Consider the following 17698-nt stretch of genomic DNA (forward strand, 5'->3'; position numbering starts at 1 on the left):
TTGCCTTATGGAAGAGGATTTTCACAGACCTCAAAGCTCCCCGGGAAGCATTCATTTTTGGGGTTTCTATGTTGGAGGTTCGACGTCTAATGCATATTTCATGTGCACCATGCTAGCAGATGCTTTATTAAGCGCTGGCAGACCAGGCTAAGGTACGGGCAGAACTGGATATATTAGTCTATAAAGTTCTCTGCATGCCCAAAAATAGTATTTTCTACAATTCCCTCTGAACATGTAAGTGGGTCTGACAGGTGAGTTCTCAAGCTACACACAACAGATGCGCAAAGAAATCAACCAGACATTTAAGGAGCAAGTTTCTTCCAAGATTTCCTTTATGCCACTTTTTTTTTCCCATAGAAAACACACCAAAGTATCTGTTAAATAAAAGGCATGCCTTGCAGGGGCTGATCATCTCAAAAAAGACGCAAAGCTAGTGAACAAATAGATGCGAACTCACACTCTGTGGTTAATATTTTTAGACTGTAAAAGCAAGCTTGCAGATTGCACAACGATGCAAGGAGATTTTAAAAAACAACTCTGTGATTAATTTAAACATTTTCAGTCTGTCAACAACTTCAAGTTGTTGAGTAGTTTCTTTTTTTTTTTACAGCAAATAGCTTTCAGATGTTGACAAATAATAATTTACAATTATCCACGAGAACGTGAGGAAAAAATGTTTACATCTACATTTACACATTTTGAGTTCAAAAAAGTGGGTCACATCTGCAAGTGGTACCAGGGGTCTCAAAACCAGGCATCGAGTCCTTTGTTGTGTCTTGAGCAAGACAATTTACAACTTCACAAAAATTCCCTCCCTATGTGAAACCTAAGTAGGTTTAACTGCCAAGGTTGGGAATTCCATACATGATAGAAAAAAAATTGATTTTATTTATCTTCTCTTGTCAGGTACGTGTCTGTGGACAGCTTCTCCAAACTTCTGAAGTCTGAAAATTCCAGTAACAGTAGGCAGGGCTGCATCTTTTGAACAGCAAGTTCAATACAGGTATGTCAACGTACAAGTTGCTATATAATTCTGGCCAAGTGCATATCACCGTGAGGTCCCACTCTCTGCAGATTCAGAGCACAAGTACTCCCTGACCAACGACGAAGAGGCACTGACTATTAAAACTGTATTGGCATCGAGCCCAATGCCCACAAGCAACCATACAGCTATGCCAAAATCGTCTGCGTTAAGTCAGCCTCAGGGGATGATATTGTTAGATGACCAACGGCTACTTCTTTTGTTCAGGGCCCCTATGCTGGGCTTTAGAACTCCTACTCAAAAGCTCTGTGTGAACCATTCCAAAGATCAATGGTTCCTCCTGGAATTGATGCAAGCCGTGCCGCCATTTCAATTATGGCCTGACGCCAGAGAAACTCCGAGTACTCAAGGGCCGGCTCCATGAGATGAGTTGGCGTGGGATAATGAGAAGACAGCCTACACGGGCAACGCGTTAGAAAGTGTCTTGCTGGCTGCCGCTTTGCAGAGCTTAGAGAAAAACTTCAGTCCTGTCTGGCCGCCCGGAATGTAACTCACAATGTACCTGCAGTACAGAGGTATCCCAAAAAAACTTCATTTCTCAAACTAATTGATAGAAAATGCAGAACCGATGCTATACTTTCAAGAAGGGGCTCTGTGGTGTTTTCCACCTCAACTTCAATAAGTAAACAATAACAAGACAGACTTACCAGACTAAAGCAATAATTTGGAAAACGGCGCAGATAACTGTGGGTAAGGTTGACTGTCTCTGTGAGAGAAAAACAGAAAGAAAAAAGGAAACAATGTCAAGCCTCACAACGGACAAACAGTTCAAGGATAAAAAACACACGCATTTCCAGTATTTGCATAACCTGAGGCTTCCCTATCCAGCCCCCCCAAAAATTGTTTTAGTATTTTCACAAAAATGCAAAGGCCGCCCTGGTGCAATCAGACATGTTTCTCCTACACTTGAGAGAATATTTGTGAAAAAGAAGTTTGCTTCATTGAAAATAGTTGTAACAGTGAACTCACCATCAAGGAAAAATACAGTGTTAGGAACATTGACGTGAAGTAGATGACAGTGAAGGGTAGCCTGTCTGACGAGAAGAGGTGCTTCAGGTGGTACCAAGGACCCCACAGAAGGGAGAAACTGGAAACCGAGAAGATTTTATTTCATTGCCAAGGTCAGATTTCCCCCAAATAACACCACCCCATCCCTTCCTGATCCTTGGAAATCCACCAGGTGGTATAGTTGGATTTTGCAGGATCCAGGAAGGGACAGCCTACGCCACTTTCACTTTACATGAGGCTTGATGCCAAGGGGACTTTCGAGAGAAAAGTAAGCCCCATTTGGCTCCCTCAGAGTGTTGAATGTTGGATTTCATATGGAAAAGTCCCTACGAACATAATTATTGCATGTTTGACTCAACTGGCTGTGGCTATTAGTAGTAACACACTTTTCCATGGAAGTGGCCACAGCCGCTAGCCAGTGGCCTTCAGTGGCATCTGGGTTGTTTCTAGCCACAGTAGTAACTTTCAGACACACAAGGTAGTCAGGGCGTACATCAGGACTGTCAAGTACATGTATCAAGTCAATTGAGAGTGCTGTTCATAATATCTAGCAGCTTTTTGGTATGCCAGTAGCGTAAGGTTCTACCAGTGTCCATACCAGAGAACAAAATTCTATGCCTCTCTGGTATTAAATCTCTGTTCATGAAATCAACCATGCCACATTGGCGTAAAATGTTGATGTCCAACGTGGCTCCTTGTGAAAACTGTTCCCACTGATTACACGCAAACCCCTTAGCCTGGACTTCTTACCCTCCCAAACCCTTTAAAAACCAGTGGATTTTGAAAGATCCTGCGGGAAGGAAAATAAAGCCGAGACTTACTTACAGTTTTCCCGTTTTTCATTGATTTAGCAGGTTTCTGCAAGGTTAAAATGCAAAAAGGCACCTGGGTGGGGGGAGTTAACAACCTTGCCAGCATTCCACTTTTCACGAGGTATCTACCTGCTTATGGTGAACAGGCTTCCCATGGTGTACAACAACGCAAATTTCCGAGCTCGCAGGACAATGAATGGGGCATAAACAGCAGCAAGACCAAAGCAGAAAGCCCCTGCTACGATGAAAGTCATGAAGCCCAGGATTCTCTGTCGCTTACTCTGAAATAAATGCCAGGCGGACGAGAAAAAGTTGCCAATTTTGAAATACTTTTCACTTGTCCTGTCCATCAACTCAACTTTCTTGGCATTTCATTCTCAAGGAAGTGGGATGCAAAAACCGTCTACACATAAATGGTATACACCATCAACTACAAAAAGGGAAGTAAGTTGGAGATTTCAGGCAGAATCGACCTGTCGTGCAGAGCGATCGTGTGATCTTACCAATTGTCAGAACCAGCCCAAGATAAAAACCTACCAGCGTTGGGCAGAAGGGATCCTTCTGCGCCTGGTTGAACCAACCATTTCCATCATCCTCTGCCGGTTTGCTGGCAACATCCCCTGCCAACATCTTCTCCCCTTCACCCCCTTCTCCTCCATCACCACTCCCCCTCCACCAGTTGGTCATCGTGTTCAGCGTCCGTTTCCCAGAGGCCGCAAAGCCGCCGCTTTCTCCTGCCCCAGATGATCCGTTCTTAGAGCTTGATAGGTACGACCTTAAATCTGCATTCAAGTTAGCCATTGCTAAAGAAAAGTACACAGCTTGACTCCACGGGCACAGGGAAAAATTCTGCCGAAATATCAACTACGATAAACTCTTCCTAAGTACATTCTTATTAACTGGAACTCCATTGCACTTCTATTTGTTCAGTGTATCTTTATATCAAAATGACGGCGAAAGTCAAGCACCAATAATTGTCACAAAAATTGTAAAAATGCATCAAAAGGGCAGGACGTGTTCACGCATAACATACAGCAACTGACTCATGTTCCAACTCATTCACCTGGAGGGTTTCGATCTTGTGGGGGCGCTCTACTACGTGTAGGTTTAGCCAGGCATCTTTCCAACCCCAAATTATTACGTTGATAAAAGATTACAGGTACCAGTCGGGTTGAAAAACCAAAATGGCGACCACCAGTAACACGGATGAACAAGAAGCTGTCGAGTTTGTCCCGGAAAGTGACGAATTGTTTCCAGGTGTTAAAGATGTAGCCACTTTCTCCCAGGTACATCTAAAGCTTAGGTCATTTGTGGTGCCAGTAGTAATGTCCAAGGTCCATTCTGTTACGCTGGGAGAACATTACTCGGGCGGAGGTCGTGGAGTTTGTCGTGGTTCCATTTTTATTGCACTCAATTCGTGTCTGGGCATGCTGGGCAAAGGGCAACCGTCAGAGATTTGCACGCTTTTTCTCAGTTTTGCTGCAACGTGTTAAAAATAACTGAAAATTCTTCGGTATAGTGTGAAAGGGAAACAGTTCCATATACAGACACCACTGGACAACTTGTGCACAAACCATGAGCATGATGAGACTGGTCAGAAAAAAGATATATATGAATTGAGAGATGGGCGCCTTTTGTCTTTTTGTCTCACAGCAAACCCTGGGTCGACTGATGTTAGCAACGAAGGCTGCACATGCCCTCCCTCCGCACGGCGATGACTATGACTTCTACTCCAGCTACGAGACTTTTCGCCAGTACTGCCACAGCCAGTCTGAAAGACTTCTGCAGAAGTAAGTTTGAGGTTAAAAGGGGCTGAATCATGTCTTTCCCCCGTTACAGGTACATTGCTACAGGTATAGGCACAGTGGCATCAGGGGTTCTCAGGTTTTTCATCAATTGCCATCGGTTATCATTCAGCTCTGTAGACACAGGTGCTGCTCAGGTTTTAGAGATTAATAATGGTAATAATAATGAATTTTTAATGTGCCAGCTTCAGCAACATGCTGTTTGAAGGCGCAGTGCAATTTAACATTCTTACTAAAACGTGTTTATATAAATACATATTAAATAACTCAAAACAGTACATCAAAAACAGGTTAACCCTAACCTTCCCCAACCACACAGAATTAAACAGTAGTAAAGTGTTTAATTCTGTGGGGATAGGTCTGGTAGGCCCATAACAGCTGGCTTTTGCATTGAGTTTGGCATACCTCAGAAAAACAAAGTCCAACAGCCTCTGTGCACAAAGTCCCATATGGGTGTTTAACTTTGTGTAAATGGGGAAGGTTAGGGCTAGCAACCCTTGGGGGTTAGGGTTAAGTTGAAACAAATGATTTACAAAGTCATAAAACACATTAAAACAAGGAAAATTAAAATTAAGATAATATTACAATAAGGTCAGATGGAACAAAATGACCACCACAACAAACCCACCAGCCATTCATGTCTGTGTCTGCTATATGATACAGAGCATTCAACCCCGCCCCCCACAAGTATATACACAAGTCATATCAAAACATACTGAGGATTAAGAACTTCAGCTGAAGCAGTTTCCGACTTTAGTGGAGGTCCATTTTCCCCCATACTGGAATGGATTCATCCTCTTTGTACCCATTCTGTTGAAGAAGCAACACTGTGTTCTTGTATTTCACACCTGGAACTTGACATTGTTACATCGTGGAGTGCCGTGGCCTTGTGGTTAAGAGCATGGGATTCATAGTCAGCGGGTAAAACCACAGGTTGCGGGTTCGAATCCAGCCTGGGGTCATGGTGCGTGTGCCCTTGGGCGAGGCACTTTGCCACTCATTGCTTCTCTCCACCCAGTAATTGGGCATCTGTGAGGGCAGAGATGGTTATTGGGGTTGATTTAGCTGCTTTGCGCCGAAATGGCAGCATCGAGCTGTATACTCCAGAGGGAGTATTTGGAATGTTTCATGGGCCCAGTGAACAGGGGTAATAATAATGGAATTACGCCTTGATCAGTTTTCCAAATACATGTACAGTGTAAGTGCGCCATAAAAATCGATATTATTATTATATGAACCTATTTGTGCTTGGTACAAGAGCTAAAGTGTTGTCACGTAAGAAATTGCATTTGCTAGAGTTAAAAGTACCTCCCTTTGTTATATTTGCAAATAAGGTTCTCTTTTGACAGTTACATGGACAAACTGATATGGAAGAAATTTGGTGCAATTTATCTTTCGTGCTTACACCATTTTGAGGTGGGTATTCTATGTCTTTTTAAGTGTCTCCTTCATTCGATTGACATGTAATTTTTTTTTTCAATTTAACAGCATCAACGGCCTCATGCATCTCCAAGGCAGTAAAGCACATCTGACAGGGGGGAGCTCTGCCCCTGAGCTTGAAGACAAGACGGATGCAATCATCGAGACAAATGACACCATTCTTGAGAAAGTGGTGAGGAGTTCAACTTCCTAACCAGATCACCTGAATTTACAAGTCTTCAGTAATATCGTGTAGTTTCTGTCCCTTATTCTGTCACTAACGTCTTCAAGTTGTGGTTTTCCGTCCAACCAGGGCCTACTTCTGGATGAAGCCACCGGACTGATCAAGCCAGGCAAGGCAGCTCTCCCCCCAGGCTCCCAGCCCAAGGCTCCTCCCAAGCTCATAGTGGCCAGCTGGAACCAACAGGTGCGTGGTACAAGCCCTTGAGCTGTCGGTGAAGACTCCTGAATTCTATGCTAACCTTTAAGTCAAAAGAGTATCACATTGGATTCCTTCTGAAATTCCTTGGAATCTCTTTACATTGTGTGTGGTATTTCGCAGGACTTTGAACCTTAGCATGAATGCCATTTTTTGACTTCTCTCCCCAGAGTTCTACAGAGTCACAAAAGGGTCGATCGTTTCACCTCATGCATGCCAAGAACATTTCCCGACCGCAGCTGAAGTTCAAGGATAAGATCAACAACAGCAACACACCGTTTGTCCCAATCATCACCAGCAAGCCAAATGCCTTGAAACCGCTCAATAAAGGTACATGACACTAGAAATGCTTGTAGAAAGTTCAAAGGCCAGGCAAATTTATTTTCACTGTGGTGAGGAGGCCTTTTTTGGACCTTTTTTAAAGTTTGCAAAGTTACATCAAAAGTGTCATAATATTCAAATCAAGAACAAATACCATTTGTGTTCATCCATTTTAATCCATTTTTTTTGTGGCGAGTGAGTGAGAGTTTTTTAACTCTGGGAAGTTTGAAGGTTCCAGTGGAAATGTTCATGTTCAAATGAAGAGCAGGAACCATTTGTGTTTGCCCATTTATTAAAACTCATTTCTTCTCTACTTGTGCTGTGATTCCAGTTGTGCAAACCGAGTGAAATGATGTGGTTTCGTTTCTTACTGTCTCACCCAGGGTTATTGTCTCCAAGCAAAAGCAAGTCAGAAGGCAAAGACATTCCCGATGCAGTCTCAGCCTTCATCCATCAGCAGCGAGTGGGAACTGATGAAAGTGAAGACATGTAGGCCACAAACATGTTCCTCTGAATTATTTATGTAACATTGTTGCCAATTGGCTAATGCGCTTTCGAAGAGGCTCCTAGACAACGATAACGTTGGATATTTATAAAGGGCACATATCCACCATTACTGATGCTCAGTTGCATTTAAAATTGTTTCCATCTATCTGGAGTTACCGACTACTATTGAAGTGACTTTTGCCACCCTTAATTGTTACTCATTAACATCATTTTACTCCCCTCCCCCACTCCAGTACGGCCCACCCCTACCAGTATGAGCTGGACCACTTCATTCCCGACCCCTCCATGCTTCTCCCCGTGGACTCGCCCTCTTACGAACCCCTTGACACAACCCCGCTCACGCTGGTGGACACAGTGGAGCAGTTGGAGGAACTCAGTCGGACGCTGGACTCGCTGAATGAATTTGCCGTTGATTTAGAGGTGCGATCAGTCTGCTGATGAGTGGACGACTTTGTCAGTCCGTCTTTACTTGCCCTCCCCACCCAGTTTGCTTTTTATCTTTTTCACCTTTGTGTCAATTAGTCACTGTCTTCAAGAACACCCTTTTATTCTAATTTGCGAGGTAACTAGGAAGCCCAAGTTCACGTTGTGTTTCTCTCCATCACTTGCAGCACCACTCCTACCGGTCATTCCAGGGTTTCACCTGCCTCATGCAGATCTCGACGGGTCGCCATGACTACATCATTGACACACTGGCTCTCAGAAGTGAACTGCAAATCCTTAACAACTCCTTCACCAACCCAGCGATTGTCAAGGTGATCTGTCTATTAACAGTTCGCTGCAATCTGATCTGGTGGCCTTGCAAAGACTGTGTATTTATACACATTCAGCCAAGTCCAAATATTTGGCTGTGGCTTGGAATTACACACAGGTCTACGGTAGTGGCCTGAGCCACTTCACATAGAGTCATGTGTAATTTCAAACCACATCCCTGGCTCCAACCAAAAAGCCCATTTGTGAATTGAAAAAATCTCTTGTTTCATGCCGACGGATGTTTGTTTAAAAATTGTGATCAGGTCTTCCACGGGGCTGACATGGATGTGGAATGGCTGCAGCGGGACCTCGGCCTCTACGTGGTCAACATGTTTGACACCGGCCAGGCCTCTCGCATCCTCGGCAAGGCCCGAAACTCCCTCGCTCACCTGCTCCAACTCTACTGCGGCCTGTCCCCTGACAAATCCTACCAGCTTGCTGATTGGAGGATAAGGTACGTGCTGCATGCACAGGTTGGAAGATGGCTCTGCAAAATCTGTGAAGACCAGTGTGACAGCTTAGAATTCTCAAGTGTTAAATGACAGCTTCTCTGACCTCTGACCTTTGCAGACCTCTGCCCCAGGAGATGATCAGCTACAGCCGTGCCGACACCCACTACTTGCTGTACATATATCACCGTATGAAGAACGAGCTGATCGAGAGAGGTAACAAGGCCAACAACCTGCTGAAGCAGACCCTGGAGCAAAGCAGACAGGTCTGCCTCCGGGTAAGAGAATTTTTGTCACTGGCTTTGGTTTCAGTCCCGAGAATCATCGTTAAAGGTTCCAGACTCGGGAGATCCTGGTTCATTCTAGGTCTCATTATCTGCTGCAAGAGCATCACACTGAGGCGTGGTTCCTTTCTGCTTTCGTGCTTGAATACGCCCTCACTGGTGACAAATGGAGAGGCGGGGGCAACATGTTAATTACTCTGTACGGTAGACACCTCATCAAGCATGTTCAAGTACACCTCATACGAGGTCATTGCTTGCTGGAACATTTGCTCTCTTTACCATCAACGGAGGCCCCACACCGAGAGTTCTTTCCATTGAAGTTGACCCTTTGCAAGTGTGTCACATTGCTAAAACTGTCCAGTCTTTGAGTCGTCACAGAATTTTGTCTTTCTCTCTTTTTAACTACAGCGCTACAAGAAGCTCATTTTCACAGACGATTCCTACCTAACTCTGTGGAAACGCAGCAAGAAGTCCTTCAATCCAAAACAGGTAGGTAGCGGAAGTGTCCATCCTTTGCTTCTCCTAGAGACGATTGGAAGCCTTCATCAATAGAGTCAATCATCTCTTCGGTATTAGGATGTAATCAAGCTCTTTATGTCTGCAGAGGCATGCAATGCCGCCAAGTTGGGAATCAGAGAAGTTGGAAAGACCTCAGACTTCGGACCAATTTGCATAAGTGTCACAGGTTGAAGGGTTTGTAGAAAACAGGCCAGTTTGAAACTTCGTAAATTTGTCGACCCATGTTATAGTAGACTTATGTTTTAATATGCAGTACGAGGCACTTAAGCTGCTGTATGCTTGGAGGGACCGGGTAGGAAGACAGGAAGACGAAAGCACAGGCTACGTCCTACCAAATCACATGCTCTTCCAAGTTGCCGAGAATCTTCCAAGGTGAGGTGTCACGAACTGTATCAATCCAGTCAGGTTGACATCGCAGACTCTGCTCTCCCCGCTTTCAAATACGTTTAGATTCTCTGTCATTGAGCCTCAGCTCACCACATATGCTGCATTTTTATTGGCCAGTGTTATCCTCTGCGAGCGGAACAAACGAGGGCATGTTTTTTTGGTACTCAACGCATAGGCGCGCCATAATGCGCGCAAGTTTATGCGCGTTTGACACGGAGCACGTTGAGTACGCGTAACTAATTTACTTTAGCATGTATGGTCTTGTATACATGCGGAACGCGTGCAGGAACCTGCTTGTAACCACCTGTGTTTCTTTTCCCCGAATAGGGTGCACTTCAGCTCGGGACAGATGTTGGACAATAGTGAGATTTTACGGGGCAGTTGGTGCTGCAGACACGATCCTTTTATATTTCTGTAGTTACCCGCTTTTGATGAATGTTAAATATAATTTCTGTTGCTATAGTTAAGGGGCCTCTTTATACATGTGTTTAAAGAATGCCTTGTGTCTATAGACTCTTTAACTGCGAGGGTTGTTCATTGAGAATGTACAGCAGCGAAACCTGGCTAATAGATGGGGGCATGGAATGGACCAAAAATGTTCTTATGAAAAGGCAGCCTTCAACAGTTTTTCCATTCTTGTGATGTGTCCACCAGGGAGCCCCATGGAGTGTTGGCCTGCTGTAATCCCATCCCCCCGTTGGTGCGACAACAACTGAACGAGGTCCATCAGCTGGTCCTTAAAGCCAGGATGTACCAAGGCCGCATCAAGGTAGGACCAACCCTCAGTATCAAGCGAAATTCACAGGCGTGTGAATTTTTTCTCTGGTCAGCTGATTTCCAAACTGTGTTTCTCTCAATTCCTCAATTCACGTGTTGCATTTTTGCGTCTCTTTTGTCCTCGCTACTGTCCTCAGAAACCGAGCCCAAGTCCCAAGATATTTGCCTCCCCATCGTCACCAATGGAGACCCCTACCCCAATCAAACTGACCCCTAGACCACTAAACAGTCTCCTGTACTGTCCTCATGACCCTACACCACAGCAAGACGTCCCAGACCAAAATAACAGTAAGTATTATGTAAGAACTCACAATTTTACAACACATAGCTTACACCTGCCCAGTAAGAGTCAAATACCACATTTTTTTCTTGAATGTCCAATCAAAATCAAGCTTAACATGAATGATTCATTCAGTGGTTGTGAAATTGGGTGTTTTTAACCACTTGCTGCCGGGTGTAATTTGAAGTTACGTGACGTAAAACCGTGTGATTTTCAAGATTTTCCATTTTCAAAATTCTTCATAAAATCATAGCTTCATTAACTGGACAATTACACCCACACGAATGACTGTCTGGTGACTACTCTAATCTGACAGGCAACCTCCATTGATGCCCGTGTATTTCAGTCAGGCCCTGCTGCCTTGTAAAGAGAGCCCAGATTGTGTGGTGTTATGTAATTTTGTTTTGTTCCCGAAACTGGCACAGTGCATTTTTAGCACTGTGCCAGTTTTTTTTAATATTTTTATATATATAATTAGCATCATTTCAGTAGGGGCCAGATTAGTATGCAGTGGTATTTTATCGCTCATCCCTGGAGCACTGGAGCACTTTTGTCTCGGTGGTAATCCGCTCGCGCGGAATGCCACAAACAGTGGTATCATCTTTCAAAACAATGACAGATTTCCCCCACTATTGACAGCTGAAAAAATGTTAGCAATGCCCAGCAGCTCAGTCTTTGGTTCCGAGTACGGTCTTTTGTTACGAGGCCTAGCTCTTTTGTTCGGTTTCAGGCTCCCCGGCTTCGTGTATAAAGCCTGTGTGCCCGAAACCGGGCACCCCATCAGGAAATGGTTATGACTCCAAAAATTGGCAAGAAATCATAAATTTTCCTTATGCATTTGAAAGTCACACACTTCAGAATGTAGCTATCGTCCCAGAATTCAATTTATAGACACCTTTGCTGTCTTTGTTCCTGTGTGAATGTGACATGGAAGAAAGATGCCCAGCCTCGTTGCATGCTGGTCCTTTGGTCCTATTGAAGAGGCATGGGTGAAATAAAAACTGATTTGGGGCCATTGTCCCATTTCCTCTGCCTCTCCTAGTGGTTCGCTCCATTCCAGTTGCTCATTACTCTGCTCTGTTTGGGGAAGAAGCCCTCCCTGAAGTCCACCCTGGGACTGTACGGAGCGCCAGCCCCATTATCACAGCCTTCGGCAGTAGCTCAGACGAGGAGACTGACAGAGCCCAGCCGACGCCAGGACAACAGAAAGTGGCACGGCTCAAGTCCATGTTCGTCAACCCATTTGAAATGGTTGGTGAATATGACGTTTTCAAATTCTGATCTGAAATCCTCCTCAGTCAGGCTTACTCCGTGAAAGATATGAACCCGTACGTTGTGTCGTCATCATTCATAGTAACAAGCATATTAACAGGCTTTCATCATGTCTTCATGCTCGTTTGGAGATATTATTTTTAAGTAGGGACATTTAAAAATGTTGACCTTTTAGCAGAGTTGAAACAGATTTGGAAGAAAATGATTCAATCAAAACTATGTTCAAACAAGGCAGTTTCTGATTCATAAATATCAGAAGTTTGAGACCACACATGCCCTTGTTGCAACACAATCCAAAAATCTAAACTCAAACATTTTCCCCACACTTGAACATCCAATTATAAGGAATAACACGTTGTAATTCCTGATTTATTTTCAAAGAGCAAATCAAATATTCAACTTCTTAGTAGCTTCTTTTCAATAATAATTATTAGCTCTGTGGCAGTCTTGCATGACAACTCGTTGAGTCCAGATATTGGTCCAGCATTGGTCTAGTTTTCCTGTAGCGCTCATCTTGAAAGAAATTTGTGTTGATTTTCCCCCGTGGCAGTTTCTTCCTCCGAAGCGCTTGGTCCAGATAACCCCCGCCCTCCTAGAAGCTGATAAAATTAACCTATTGCCTGCTGGAAGTAAGAGTGGCGCTCCCTCAAGTGGCTCATCGACTGAGGTAACTGTTTTCGTCTAGAAAATGAAAAAGTTGGACAGGATCGTGATTTCTCGAGATTTTTTCCAGATTTCAGGTTTTTTGACCCCAAGATTCAGGAGTTTCAGAGGTGTGATCGTTCAGGTTTTGCCACTTTCCTCCGTTATATAACAAATCTAGTGCAACATTACCCAGTCGTCGTTATTTGGACAACTCATGCCATGTAAGCCCTGGACAACCACAGCATGTCATCGTCTGCTGAAGGCTTTAGTTGGTTTTCCATCAACCCTCCAGTCCCACCCCAGGTTTGAGACTTACTTTGAGCCTTCTTTGAGACTTCCTTTGTGACTTTCTTGCAATCGTTCCCACCACTCACAGGTACCTCTTGATACAGCTCTGAGCGTTTGGAAGCTGAAGAAACCTCCCAAGCCACCACCAGCACCAGCGAAGACAGAGACCGCCGCTCTCCAGAACGCCAACAATAACAGAGAGAGTGAGAGCGACACAGAGGGTGAGGCAACGGAGGAGACAGCGGGAAAAGAAACAGGAGGCACATTGAGACAACAGGTACAGTGGAGGGCCTCTCCCCTCAACGTTGATAGAGGACAGAGTGGCCTGGCGATTAATGCTTATACCACTCGTAATCAGAGGGTTGGGGGTTCGAATCCAGCCGTTGGATCATATTTGTGTCCTCTGGCAAGCCACGTCACCCCCACTTGACTCTCTTCACCTAGGAATATAAATGGACATTGGCTTTATCTGGGTATTAGCTGTGATGTATTGGCACTCCATTCAAGGGAATCGAGGTGGTCAATTCATGCTGCTGAAACGGGAGATAAATACTAACTTGATGGACCACATTGGCTTGTGGAAGTCTTCACTGACGTAGGTAAAAAAAGATTGAGTGGAGCAGATTTGGCGCTGGGAGATGATTTGACCTCCTAGGTTTGAATCAGTTTATTGTAAAGCTGTGTTTTTTCCTGTGGCTTTTGCAAGTTCATGTTGCATGCTTTTTTTTACTTTTCATGTTAGAAACGAAAGGCTCCTCCAGTGGACGACCCACCAGTGATGACTTATCGACCGCCGGCCAAACGGGAGAAGAAGTCGGACAATCGCAAGGCAAACCCCCACACAAAGAGAGTGGTTGACCCAGGGACATTCAAGCCATTCGACTACAGCGCTGTCAGTGTGCCGCCAGCAAATGGTGAGTGTGGTCATCATGAATGTCGTACGAGTTGTTGTCTTTGCTGTGATGGGCACTGTTGAAAGGAAAGAGACATTACTCCAGTTTAGTTTAGGAGAATCGACACTTACAGTGCCTCAGCCAAAGGTGAGCGACATTATCAGTGTCTGTTCTCCCAAGCCAGTCTTAAAGCACAGATTTATTCCATGTTTTAAATATCTTTTGAGTCGCACAGTTGAAACAAGTTTGAAAACAATTAACCCTCAACAACTGTTCACAATCCTTTCAATTTCACAGATGGCAGACAGCCTAGCAGTGGCAGAGGAAGTGGGTGGGGCAACCGAGGAAGTGGGTGGGGCAACCAAGGAAGAGGGCGAGGTGATCGAGGAAGGGGCGTGGCCAAGCATTTTGATCCCTTCACTCACGCATCAACACGCGACCGTCCCAAATTTAAGGTGAGAGTTCTTTTCAACTCATGTTCACAGCCAGTACCATTTAACTTTTGTAGATGTTCAGGGTGGATACCAAAAAGACGAAAATGGGAACTTTGCAGGAGTAATGCAAGTTACATATCTGGTCAACCGGATTTGCATGAAATTCACAGAGAAGATACTTTCATCACTCAACTGAGTCACGTTTTCAGCTCTGACTGACTGGTGGCAAGTGACCGTTGTATGGTTTAGAGGCAATATAAATTTATTTGAATGAATGAAAATCTATACCAATGTAATGGAAGGCGCTAGTTTATCACAAACATGATAGTGGCTGAGCCTAGGAGAATGTAAAACCAAAACACAAGATATGTCCTTAAGCAAGACACTTTACTGTTATCGTCTCCTGAAGAAGTTCATTAGTACATGTACCTCTCAGTTGTAGAGCTCTTGGGCATTTTGCCCTTGGCAAAAACTGGAAGTTTCTAGGTAGAATCACATAGAATCACAGTAACCAAAGTTTTGCCACGGAAGGGCTGCTTTGTAACTTAACGGTCAATATCTTGAAAATATGACCCTTTACGTGATGTGCACTTGTACACACTACACTTTGAAGCTTGTCATTGTCACACACGTGAAATTCAAATTTATACAAAGCGTGCAAACAAAATACCATTTGTTGTTTGTGGACACTGGATTTTTCCCAGGATGCACTGCGAAAAGCCTCCTTGTAATAATAAACCTTTTGTTTTTTTTTAAATTAATTTAGAACAAGGGGCGACCAAAGGCACCTCGTGGCTCTGGACAACACAGTGTAACGTACACAAAGCACGACGGAGGAAGGTATGTTGGATTTTTAAACAGCATTTCTGTCCAGCCAGCCTTTCTTCACTTTTATCACATTGCTGGGACGGGTCAAAACTTGCAAGATAATGTAGCCAGCAAAAAGTCAGATGCCAACTGCAAATAGACTTGGTCTTGGGTCTTTGGACAGCTGTTATCCACCCCCCACCCCGCCCTCTTGCTGCAGTGAATAAAAGATGTTTTCATCATTATTTTTTATCTGATTCCTTTCGTCTCATTTTTGCAGGAATTTCCGAGGCAAACACCACTGGCCAAAGAGATAGAGAGCTCTCGCAGGCAAGCAGCAGGTAACTGCGTATTCAATTTAGTAAATAAAACGATCATTGGAAAAGTGGTCATTGTTCTCTTGGCTGTGGATACGCGTATGGCGCAAATTCACAGGTGGCGCCAAAAATTCCTACGGGACCAGTGTCGCTTTGTTGACACTGCCTCACTCGACAGATTGCCTGGGGATCTACCCAATGTCTACATAATCCACAACCCTATCGACACCACACCAACAGCGTTATCCTTGTACCTCTACAAAATCAGTGGGGCCTCATGCCTTGGGAAAAGTAACAGAGGCTAGGTTCTACCTTCCTCAATCCTACAAAATCCTCTCAAACCTGCTGCTTGGTTTTGAAGGATCTCAAAGAAAAAAAACCATCAAGTGGGTCCTTTTTATTTTAAACCACTGGGCATTTTCCATACTTTGGCGTAAAAGTGATTCTGTAGCCGTGCTTGTTGTCTCCGAATTTGTCTCCGCGTCCAACATTTCCGTGCAGGGACAAGTCTTTAAATCAATCATTTATTTCATACGCACAGATAGCTTATGGGAACAAAAATATCTGTTTTAGTGGTAGAGGAAGAACAGTTATCATATGTCCACATCCGGTTTTAGCTGAGTTGACCCTTATCTTATCCGTTCCATTGAGATGGGACCTAAACAGTTAGTTGATGTTTATTGCAGTTTATTTATATCCACTTGATCAAGGAAGAACAGTAGTGCTCCAAAAAAACTCCAAGTGGATTGCCACTCTTTTTAATGGAGAGGGTAAAAAAAGTTACGAAAGCCAGTGTGCGCCAATTCGTGTTTCAGTTTACTTTGATAGCAACATCCAGGCTTTTGTGCTATTTTTAATTAAAATATCAGGGGGGGGCTATTTTCCAATTCATTTTGGTCTTTGACATTAAAATGCGCTTATCGTAAATAATAATACAATCCCATTTCCTGTTTGAGTTTCTGCTTTGATCTTTCTTTCATGCTTAGTTAAATTTTATGACTCGGTTCGATTGCACCAAAAAGGGAAATTGTCGATGTATTTTAATGGATGGAGGTGCAGTACCAAACTCAGTCTCTAGAGGCCTGTGAAATGAATTGAGCAATCCTTTTCGCCTCTAGCAGAAGCACCCCCTCATCGGTTGAAAAGAGCCATATTGGTCGGGAGTATGCATTTTGTTGGTAGCGATGCAACCGTAACGTGTGCATTTCCTAGTCATTCGTGAACCAGCGAAGTTCAGTTCCGACCAAAGGAGTCTCTGTTGCAAAGGAAATAGCGCCCTCTCGGGCCAGCTCGAGGCTCATCATAATCTGTAGTAATTTTGTTGGAATCGTGAGAGTGAATTTTTAAGTACATGTACATGGAATCTCTGCCCAGATTAAACTGGAGATCTTTTGTTATTCACTTTGGTGTTATCCTGCCCAATATTTGAGCACAAAACGACATGTTTCACCAGGCTGAGCAAAGTATTAGCAGGAAACCTGTCACCAGACACATATCCTTTCCATGATAGTTTAGCTGGTAACCTATTCCTGCTAAGCAAGTGCATCTTTGTGTTTAATAGTCAGTGTATGCGTTCAGGAAATCTATGAATTCAGCCTTGCCTATGAGTTGAGGGTGGATTGGTGACTGTAACTCAGACAGGGGAATACCTAATTCAAAGGCCGAAAGCAAAGTTTACTTTTTGTTACCTGAACCTTGACATAAAACCTGAGAGTAGAACCAGAGTCGTGAAATACAATTCATTACAAATTAATGTCATTCACGCTGATGAATAAGATGTTTTAACAAATGAAAGTGAAGTAGTCTGGCACCCTCTCATGTTCATAGATTACATTGAGTAGGATAGATTCAGGGAACACCATAAACAGACTTCCCTGTGCATGAATGAGCTCTAACTGAGAGAAAGTGTCACGGCTTGGAGAAACATTTACATGTAAACGCTTTTGTAGCTCAAAGTGCGTGCAGTTATGCCACCTGATGAAAATATACCTGAAGACCGATGAATCCTATTCATTGTGCAGTCATTCTGTTGGTTGGCACCAGAGTTGCAGTAGGTTTTTTTATGACCGTTTTGTAAAGCCGCCCCAAGGAATTAGTCGTTGTCATAAAGGAGGTAGCAACAGGACGACACGACAACTTGGAGCGAGCAAACATCTACAATTGTTTGCTTTTTTGGTAAATCCGTCTGACCTTTATCGGCGCCAGTCTCGCGCTATTTTTTCTATCATAAAAAATTTCAG

The 17698-nt window shown here is 43.8% G+C and overlaps 2 protein-coding genes across 2 annotated transcripts; one reads left to right on the top strand and one right to left on the bottom strand.

Moving 5' to 3' along the window:
- Window positions 1–314: 314 nt before the first annotated feature.
- Window positions 315–3907, bottom strand: LOC147796513 (uncharacterized). The gene is made up of 5 exons (XM_087147115.1): window positions 3400–3907; window positions 2992–3143; window positions 2012–2129; window positions 1690–1748; window positions 315–1544 (listed from the first exon to the last, which is right to left on the bottom strand). The coding sequence occupies exons 1-5, from the start codon at window positions 3661–3663 to the stop codon at window positions 1439–1441; spliced, it is 699 nt and encodes a 232-aa protein (XP_087003241.1). The 5' UTR covers window positions 3664–3907; the 3' UTR covers window positions 315–1438.
- An 88-nt stretch (window positions 3908–3995) lies between these two features.
- Window positions 3996–17467, top strand: LOC147796514 (exosome complex component 10-like). Its single transcript, XM_087147113.1, has 21 exons — window positions 3996–4148; window positions 4516–4652; window positions 6156–6279; window positions 6400–6513; window positions 6696–6855; window positions 7230–7335; window positions 7587–7773; window positions 7965–8108; window positions 8370–8560; window positions 8677–8833; window positions 9248–9328; window positions 9612–9730; window positions 10400–10514; window positions 10660–10810; window positions 11845–12053; window positions 12625–12741; window positions 13096–13284; window positions 13750–13921; window positions 14198–14355; window positions 15101–15174; window positions 15422–17467. Exons 1-21 carry the CDS (start codon window positions 4047–4049, stop codon window positions 15456–15458), a joined length of 2844 nt encoding a protein of 947 aa, XP_087003239.1. The 5' UTR covers window positions 3996–4046; the 3' UTR covers window positions 15459–17467.
- Window positions 17468–17698: the final 231 nt, after the last annotated feature.

The sequence above is a fragment of the Acanthaster planci genome, linkage group LG16, assembly GCF_054643075.1.
Source record: "Acanthaster planci isolate LZ-2023a linkage group LG16, COTS_SCS, whole genome shotgun sequence".
Taxonomy (NCBI): domain Eukaryota; kingdom Metazoa; phylum Echinodermata; class Asteroidea; order Valvatida; family Acanthasteridae; genus Acanthaster; species Acanthaster planci.

What these genes read in the sequence shown, in the direction of transcription:
- LOC147796513 (XM_087147115.1), bottom strand. Translation starts at nt 3,663, where the DNA reads ATGGCTAACTTGAATGCAGATTTAAGGTCGTACCTATCAAGCTCTAAG. An exon ending in CACTGTATTTTTCCTTGATG is followed by an intron (nt 1,749 to 2,011) that starts GTGAGTTCACTG and finishes TTTCTCTCACAG; the next exon opens with AGACAGTCAACCTTACCCAC. An exon ending in CAAATTATTGCTTTAGTCTG is followed by an intron (nt 1,545 to 1,689) that starts GTAAGTCTGTCT and finishes TCTGTACTGCAG; the next exon opens with GTACATTGTGAGTTACATTC.
- LOC147796514 (XM_087147113.1), top strand. Translation starts at nt 4,047, where the DNA reads ATGGCGACCACCAGTAACACGGATGAACAAGAAGCTGTCGAGTTTGTC. An exon ending in ACACCATTCTTGAGAAAGTG is followed by an intron (nt 6,280 to 6,399) that starts GTGAGGAGTTCA and finishes CCGTCCAACCAG; the next exon opens with GGCCTACTTCTGGATGAAGC. An exon ending in ACTGATGAAAGTGAAGACAT is followed by an intron (nt 7,336 to 7,586) that starts GTAGGCCACAAA and finishes CCCCCACTCCAG; the next exon opens with TACGGCCCACCCCTACCAGT.